Below are 10,000 nucleotides of genomic sequence, written 5' to 3' on the forward strand. Positions count from 1 at the left end.
TGCGTTAGAAATGGTTTTTATAATGGTAAATGTGTCAAAGAGTGCTGGGATTGTAAGTTATTCGTTTTGATTTCTCTTGATTTTTGTTGTTTTCTTTGTTTTGTGTATGTAATGATTTGTCGGTTCATATAAAAATTTTATTGCGTTGGAGGAACTGTTGGTAAAACATTATTGTTTTTCTGATTTTATGCTCCAAGTTTCGTTGATGATGTGTTAAACCTGAATTTTGTGTTTCTGTATGACCTATTGTGGGCGTAACATTCATCTTTGTGTAACTTGCAATTGTAACACGCCAACCGGCCCTCTGATTTTTATTTTTTATTTTAATTTCTGCATGCACCCGAAGAGGATAGTACTCAGCGGCAATGTAAAGAGAAACGAAAGTTTTTTGGTTTCAGTGGGAAAAAAAATTAGAAAAGTTTCATAAAAAAAGAGAGAGAGAAAATAAATTGTTTTGAGAAAAAAATCGGATGAGTGTGAATTTTACGGGACGTAAAATTTGGGAAGGGAGTGATAAACCGATCGTGGTTTAGTGTTTGGGTTAGTGTTAACGGATTTCCCTTTGTTAGAGGAGACGGGGACGCTATGACACTTTGAAAATGACGATTGTAAACTTGGCGTCACCTAAACCTCTTCCGATTGGTTGTTATGAGACTTTCGGGTCAAAACAACCAATCATCGATCAGGCATCGCGGTGCCCATCTATGGGCGATGGGGAAATTGCCTATAGGCGTCAGTCTGGTTTTGGAGGTCGATAGAGAGTGTCAGGTGCCAATATGTGTGCCGAACCGAGTACCATTTTTCTGAGGACTTTTTCTTAGTAACGTAACGTAATCATAATTAAGGGCGCCCTTGTAAACTTAAGAGAATACAGCATGTGAAAACTTATCAACTCGGCTATTATTTATGCATGAAATCCCTCTCTAGTCATGTTTCCATAATTGAACCCCAATACAACCCAGATCGGGTCATATATATATATATATATATATATATATATATATATATATATATATATATATATATATATATATATATATATTCTATTTATATATATATAAATATATATAAATATATATATATATATATATATATATATATATATATATATATAAATATATATATATATATATATATATATATATATATATATATATATATATATATATATAAATATATATATATATATATATATATATATATATATATATATATAAATATATATATATATAAATATATATAAATATATATATATATATATATAATATATATATATATATATATATATATATATATATATATATATATATATATATATATAAATATATATAAATATATATATATATATATATATATATATATATAAATATATATATATATATATATATATATATATATATATATATATATATATAAATATATATAATATATATATATATATATATATATATATATATATATATATATATATATATATATATACTGTATATATATATATATATATATATATATATATATATATATATATATATATATATATATATATATATATATACTGTATATATATATATATATATATATATATATATATATATATATATATATATATATATATATATATATATATATATATATATATATATATATACTGTATATATATATATATATATATATATATATATATATATATATATATATATATATATATCTAAGCAAATGAAGATATGCATAATCGCCAAATACTATATGTCCAAATCCCGATACTTAAAGGACTGAAAGGGGGTTAAATTTTGTGTTGCGCATCTGAATTAGATGTGAAAAATAAAATTGGTACATGGGAAACAAAAGGTTGGGCACCCCTGATCTAGATCAACAATTTTTAACTTGATCCAAGGTTAGTGATTTTTATTTTAACAAATTTAGTGCCCCCTTTGCAACATATTGTTTATAGCAAATATCAAAATTGGAGTTTTCGGCACATTGTATGCCATTTTTCTATGATCTTTTTCCTTTCATTAGTAACCCAAATAATTTTTTTTTCTTGACTTATTTTCACTACCCTTCTTTTGATCCCATGATAAAAAAAAAAATTCTTAAAGAAATTACTGTAAAATCGCATAAAAATTCACATATATATATATATGGCAAGGATATGCACTGAATGAGATTTATAAGCCAACTGAAGTGGACGCTTTTGTTTCAGGTGCAAACGTGGTAAAAGATGGGATGTGTGATTCATCTCCACCTATACGAGTCAGAGACAAGTTTTTATTTTAAGCAAGCTGACATATGGCAAGAATTTTTTTGTCATAGCACAACACACACCAAATTCTATGTATTCCAAGGTGGGTCTATGCCGAGATTTAACTGCATTAACAGAAATAATTAATTATATATGAATGATGTAACCTGGTTTTGGAAATACAGAACTGTACTGAGTTTTATCATGGATTACATAAGCAAGTCTACATTTTGATGAATCTATGGCACTTAGTTTTGACAAAATCAGTCTAATCATATATGTAAACAGATGTAAAACTTTTTCGTTTAACACCAATTATTATTATTATTATTATTATTATTATTATTATTATTACTAGCCAAGCTACAACCCTAGTTGGAAAAGCAAGATGCTATAAGCCCAAGGGCTCCAACAGGGAAAAATAGCCCGGTGAGGAAAGGAAATAAGGAAATAAATAAATGATGAGAATAAATTAATACATCATTCTAAAAACAGTAACAGCGTCAAAACAGATATGTCCTATATAAACTATTAACAATGGCAAAAACAGATACAGTATGTCATATATAAACTATGAAAAGACTCATGTCAGCCTGGTCAACATAAAAACATTTTCTCCAACTTTGAACTTCTGAAGTTCTACTGATTCAACTACCCGATTAGGAAGATCATTCCACAACTTGGTAACAACTGGAATAAAACTTCTAGAATACTGTGTAGTATTGAGCCTCATGATGGAGAAGGCCTGGCTATTAGAATTAACTGCCTGCCTAGTATTACGAACAGGATAGAATTGTCCTGTGAATGGGACACTGGTATCCCAGTGCACATGATAGATCAGCAGGAGGTGGATGCTGGTGTCCCAGCACATAAGATGGATCTGCATGCAGGTGGGTAGCCAGCATCCAAGGAAGCATTACATTTTAAAGGGATACTGGAAACCTTTCCTGGGGTGGATAAAGTGCATACACTGCCCAAGAGCTACTCTATTTGCAAAATGATAAGGAGAAATTATCAAAATTATATAAGTGACTTAGCCTTAATAACATGGATATTCCCACATCATCAGAGTACAGAATAATTTCTTGGCTTATAAGTCTCTTCAAGCTATGTCTCTTGACAAACAGACTTTTACAGGTACAGTATAATCAATTATGATTAACTAAGAAACATGAAACAGAATATATAAAATGGCTAAATCACATAATCAAAATAAGAAGCTGCTCATTTCTTGAAACTTACCCATCTAATGAATAACTGTCGATGCTCCAAGATGTCCATGATGGTTTATCATTAAATATATCTATGTACTGTCCATTATAAGGTCTAACTTTAATGTTAGCACTGTTCAATGTTAACTCTACAGAATCCAGCTCATGATTAGTGTTGTTGTACATCAGTGCACCACTATTACTGCCATACAAGGCTAAGGAAAAAGAGAATTTATGAGAACGTGTTAAATAAGCACGTATTGGTATGAAACCTGTAATTCATTTTTTTATATTCAGATTTTGTTAAGTGCAATAGATTCCCAACCTTTATTTTCCAATACAATTTTGATTAGCAGTGAAAAAAGGCTGGTCAAAGCTGCAGTTGAATCTTAAAGTCACTACAGTACAAATATTTTAAATATGAACATATAAAAATCTATATTCCTTTATTTTATTATAATATTTTTAAGATTTGTTACAGAATTATGCAATTTACAATTCTTTATAATTATTTAACTAAACGCAAAAAACAAATTCAAAATAATCTTAACATATACCGAGAAATTAAAATTACATAGCTTTCCAAATATAATAATTATTTCCATACATAACCAAAGTTCATGTGCTATTCCTTCTAAGAAGGAAGAGATTTTACAATCACTTTACAAGTACAAGAGAGGTTTTACCCAAATCATTATGATAGCCCTTTTTTTCTTGAAGTAAGATGAGCTGGTATTAGCATATCATATGATGTGAAGATTAGGTGAGAGCAGTCATTTTACTCAGACCTTCATGAAAGTAACCTCATTACTTGAAAGTCAAAAAGGAATAGGAACCTTCAAATAACTCCAATCAGTAGGGAGGTGGGAAGGAACATTTACAAATCTTAGGTGAATGTGGAAATAATCAATTTCATATGAAAAATTTAATGTATTTCCATTACCCTTACCTCAAATTTATGTGGTGACTACTAATCTGCTATCAATGGAGGGATGGATGTAATTCCATAAGAGAAATACATACATACATATACCAAGGCACTTCCACCAATTTTTTGGGGGGGGGGTAGCCGACATCAAACAAATGAAACAGAAAAGGGGGATCTCTCCTCTCTACGTTCCTCCCAGCCGGACAAGGGCTCAACCGAGTTCGGCTGGTACTGCTAGGGGTGCCACAACCCACCCTCCCCCATTATCCACCACAGATGAAGCTTCATAACACTGAATCCCCTACTGCTGCTTCCTCCACGGTCATCCAAGGCACCGGAGGAAGAAGCAGGGCCTACCGGAACTGCGTCACAATCGCTCGCCATTCATTCCTATTTCTAGTATGCTCTCTTGCCTCTCTCACATCTATCCTCCTATCACCCAGAGCTTCCTTCACTCCATCCATCCACCCATACCTTGGCCTTCCTCTTGTACTTCTCCCATCTACTCTTGCATTCATCAACTTCTTTAGCAGGCAGCGATTTTTCATTCTCTCAACATGGCCAAACCACGTCAACACATTCATATCCACTCTAGCTGCTAACTCATTTCTTACACCCGTTCTCACACTCACTACTTCCTTCCTAACCCTATCTACTCAAGATACACCATCCATACTCCTTAGACATTTCATCTCAAAAACATTCAATTTCTGTCTCTCAGTCACTTTCATTCCCTACAACTCTGATCCATACATCACAGTTGGTACAATCACTTTCTCATACAGAAGTCTCTTTACATTCATGCCCTCTATTTTTTACTACTCCTTTAGCTACCCCCAACACTTTGCATCCTTCCTTCACTCTCTGACATACAGTACATCTGCTTCCACTCCACCATTTGCTGCAACAACAGACCCCAAGTATTTAAACTGATCCACCTCCTCAAGTAACTCTCCATTCAACATGACATTCAACCTCGCACCACCTTCCCTTCTCGTACATCTCATAACCTTAATCTTACCCACATCAACTCTCAACTTCCTGCTCTCACACACCCTTCCATATTCTGTCACTAATCGGCCAAGCTTCTCTTCCACGTCCGCAAACAACAACTGATTTACCTCCCTTTCATGGTCATTCTCGTCTACCAGTTTCAATCCTCGTCCAAGCCCTCGAGAATTCACCTCTCTCACCACTTCAGCAACATACAAGTTAAAAAATCACAGCGATATCACACATCCCTGTCTTGTTTCATCTAGTGCTCTCCTCACTTCCTCTCTTGTAATCTCTCTCTCATTTTCATTTCCCATCACCGGCACCTCAACACCTGCAACAGCAATTATATCTGCCTCCCTATTATCCTCAACATTCAGTAAACTTTCAAAATATTCCGTCCACCTTTTCCTTGCCTCCTCTCCTTTTAACAACCTTCCATTTCCATCTTTCACCGTCTCTTCAATTCTTGAGCCAGCCTTCCTTACTCTCTACACTTCTTTCCAAAACTTCTTTTTTTTATTTCTCTTTTTTTATGAGAAATAAAAAAAAAGAAAGAAAGTTTTTCTTATTAATCACATTACACCAGAATAGTATGTAAGAAATGTAAAGAACCAAATCACTCAGCAAATGGTTACCAAAAAATTGGATATTCTTCACTCAAGGGGTTAACTACTGCACTTAATTATACAATGACTAATTTCCACTTGGTATGAGTAGAAGAGACTCTTAACTATGGCAGGCACCTCTTCCAGGAGGTCACTACAGAATCAAACCATTGTAAATGAACTAGTAAAATTGTATATAAATCCATGCATAATACAACCTTTAGATTGGACAATGTAAAAATGGAAATGAATTTTAATTTATCTCATTTCTTTAGTATAAAGACTGCTAAATCATGAAGCCATCTGTGTAGGACTGTAAGTTAGGTTTGGGTTATGTGAAGATATTATTACAATTTTATTTTACTTAATGTATGCTTTGAAATTCAAACAAAAGGAAATAAAACCTATTCTATGTCACATTTTCCCAACATACGATTGCCCAAATCAGAAACCATTTTGTTTGTTTACATTTCATCACCAATCACTAAGAATGAACGAACAAACAAATGCATTTATACATCCAAGTGATATCAAACAACTCTTATAGATTCTAGTAAACTGTATGAACCCTCTCTTATTAATTATAAGATAGTTTAAATAAGTTTGGAAATCATATTAAAATACTTTTTATTTATGTGCGCATATCCTTGATAGCAGTAACTTGAATCTGCTGAAAATGTTTACATGTTCTCAGCTGGGCTCTAATATCCAGTTTACAAACTTATTCAAAGCTTCTTATAATGAATAAGGCTACCATAGTTTACTCCCAGCCATTAGTGTCATCATTTATTAATATGATATGTAAATGCCTTTTTTTGTTAGTTCGTTCATTGTGTTTTACTTTTTGGCGCCACGTGTAGGAGAAACATGATATGAAAACCAATTTTTTTGTTTATTTTGAATTTCTAAGACTACTGTAAGTAAAACAACATCTGCAATAACACAATCTTTACATATACCACTCGAGAGTGGTTACTTGAAATTAGCTGATGGCAAGATAAGCTTCTTGTGTTTACATGTTCTCAAGTGGGCTCCCATAGAAAAAAAAGTTGATTTAATTTATATAGAATTATTCCTTGAGTAGGCATATTGAAGGTATACCAATAATTAATAAAGTAAAAAGGGTTTTATCATTTTTATAAAAACTAATATCGAGCAAATAAATATAAAGATCTCAAAACTACAGTATTTACTTTTTATAGCAACCTTTGCCAACTGAATGCTACTCTATTTATCTTAATTCAATCTGGTATATCCGAAGTTCATATTAACAGTGTCTGTAGCTGCGAGGTAGAGGGTTATAAACATTGAGTTATATACATTGTTCATCATTTATTCTTAATATGTTTTATGTTCATTTGAGTTATATACATTGTTCATCATTTATTCTAAATATGTTTTATGTTCATTTCAGATTGACCGTGGTCATTGTTCAATAATAAAGACATTTGAATAAATGGACCAAGCTCTTATTTATGACCACGGTCAATCAATGGGTTACTCCATCCTTAGACGAATGATCGATTGATTGAGAGTACGCCATATGGCGTCAAAACCTCAGAGGCTTCCCAGTAGGTCCTGAAGGTTCTTAACTCCAGAGCTTCAGATGAAGAAGCACTCAACAAATCCCAACAAAACGGACTCGCTACAGAGACTACCCCCACTGTCCGTAGGTGACCGGGTTCGCATCCAAAATCAAACAGGAAATCACCCCCTGAAATGGGACAAAACCGGTGTCATCATAGAAGTCCGCCAATTCGACCAATACGTCGTCAGATTTGATGGCTCTGGTAGGGTCACGCTAAGGAACCGGAAGTTTTTGAGACAATACGTGCCTGTCAGGAGTATTCCAGAAGTCCGTACAGTTAGAGATGACTATAATCGGAATCAGATTGTACCTATTGCCAATCCTTCGACCACTAAAACGTCTGAGACCATTGCGAAGGACACCATTCCGACAACCCAAAATCCGGACACACATGGTACTCTTCTATTGACCACTTTGCCGTTACCAAGTGGTACTACCCCTAACATTCATTTCGATGTTGCTGCTCCGGAATGCTATCCCAACGACCTCGGTAACACTGCGAATCATCAAGCAGAGATTCCGCCTCCCAATGATAGCACAAACTCTCCATCGCAGTTAACTCCTGCCATGCCAAATTTGGAGCAACGCAAGTCCAGTCGTACCCGTCGACCGCCAGCATGGCACTGTGATTTTGAGATGAACTAGCTATAGTGTCATCATGATCAACACATGACAATAATTGTTTTTCAAGTTTCCGTTCCTTCACATGCTAACATGAGTTTAGTGTTCATGAACCTATAATTTGGACGTTTAATTGCCACCCAATGTTTTGACATCAGTTTTAAGCCGACCTCCACGAGAGACATTTTAAAAGGCCGTTTAAAAACTTGGGGGGAGATAGAGGGTTATAAACATTGAGTTATATACATTGTTCATCATTTATTCTTAATATGTTTTATGTTCATTTGAGTTATATACATTGTTCATCATTTATTCTAAATATGTTTTATGTTCATTTCAGATTGACCATGGTCATTGTTCAATAATAAAGACATTTGAATAAATGGACCAAGCTCTTATTTACGAGGTTCTACTGTACTGTATACATCTCACTTCCTCAAATTACAAGAGGTAAGGAACTGAATAGGGAAGGAATCTATGAAATGCACAAACTCCTCCACCACCTCTATTAACAAAAATCAGCATAATACTAAAGGATAGAAATACTGTACTGTAATTAAAAACACCATCAAATCCACCAATATAATATCAACAACGATCCCACTCGACATCAATTTTGCGGGGATGCCAGTGACCTACAATACATTCAAAACAACCTCATTGCCAAGGAAGGAATGCCAAAACTCTTCACAACACAAAGATTAAAACAAAATTAACCTCTGTAACCAGTGCATTTTGCACCAGAATCAGAGTCTAAGACCATAACATGGTAACCTCTACCATATAGAACTCTAATGGAAAGTAACACAATGTAGCAGAACTATGCTGTCCACTAAAAAAATAGTATAATACCTGGTGAGCTTCTTGGCTCCCAAGATATACCTTTAACATCAGTGTTGAAAGCACCCTTAGAAGAACAAGTCGCTTCTTACACAATTACAGGAGGGAAAAAAATATAAGAGATAGGGATATGCATCATTTTGCCAAAAATTCCTCTTATTATTGAATTTGCCCCGCCTCAGGATCAAAGATCGATGGGGAAAGTCCTAGTTTTATAAGAATTTGGGTCGGAATATCCTTCAAAGAGTTGAAATCAAAACTTATCTCTTTTTATGGCCTGATGATATAGCAGTTGACTGTCACCTCAGTTTCGACTCTGCTAAGGTTCGAATCCTTGGCAAGGTAAGCTAAATTTAATGAATTTAAATTTAATTTCCCCTTCACAACCTGCATCTACATGTAAACCTACTTAATCATGTCTGCCAATTAAACTTCCCTACACCAGATCACATTCTCACTTCTAGATTCACCGGAATGGCTTGGAAGATTTGGCATATAGACAGGGGTAAAAACTGAAGCTAGACAAATTGAAAGAACTCAGAAAGTTAGGTGGCGAAAGGTCAGAGAAAATGGATGAAAAATACAGAACAGAAAGCAACGCTGATAGGGTTATACAAAGAACATTCAGAAATGCCTAAATTATGCTATTCATGCCATGCTACATACAGTATTGTAGGTCCCTAAGGGGCTCTAAAGGATGAAAAGGTTACATACTGTATAAATAAAAAGTTAACAGTATCAAGACTGGTAATTAAGAGAAACTCCTAAATAGGATACATTAACAAAAAATCAAACAGGATTATTTTGCAATATGGCTTCTCGCTTAAATACAACCAACATACTAATTATTAAAAATAAGCAAAAGTACTTTTGTTACTTGGCTAGTTTAGAGTCTCACTTCAGTACAACGTATGCAGTTAAAAGTCAAATGACCAATTTTCTTATATATGTGGATAAGAGAGTAAAATA

General features: G+C 33.6%; 1 protein-coding gene across 2 annotated transcripts in view; it reads right to left on the bottom strand.

Moving 5' to 3' along the window:
• The window catches only part of LOC137638641 (cholesterol transporter ABCA5-like), a 269,061-nt gene that overhangs the window by 123,358 nt on the left and 135,703 nt on the right, over nucleotides 1-10,000 (bottom strand). For both annotated transcript variants that reach the window (XM_068370905.1, XM_068370904.1), the window contains exon 21: nucleotides 3,485-3,668. In XM_068370905.1, coding sequence (XP_068227006.1) covers nucleotides 3,485-3,668 — 184 coding nt within the window. The remainder of the gene's footprint in view (nucleotides 1-3,484; nucleotides 3,669-10,000) is intronic.

The sequence above is a fragment of the Palaemon carinicauda genome, chromosome 3 (genome assembly GCF_036898095.1).
Source record: "Palaemon carinicauda isolate YSFRI2023 chromosome 3, ASM3689809v2, whole genome shotgun sequence".
NCBI lineage: Eukaryota > Metazoa > Arthropoda > Malacostraca > Decapoda > Palaemonidae > Palaemon > Palaemon carinicauda.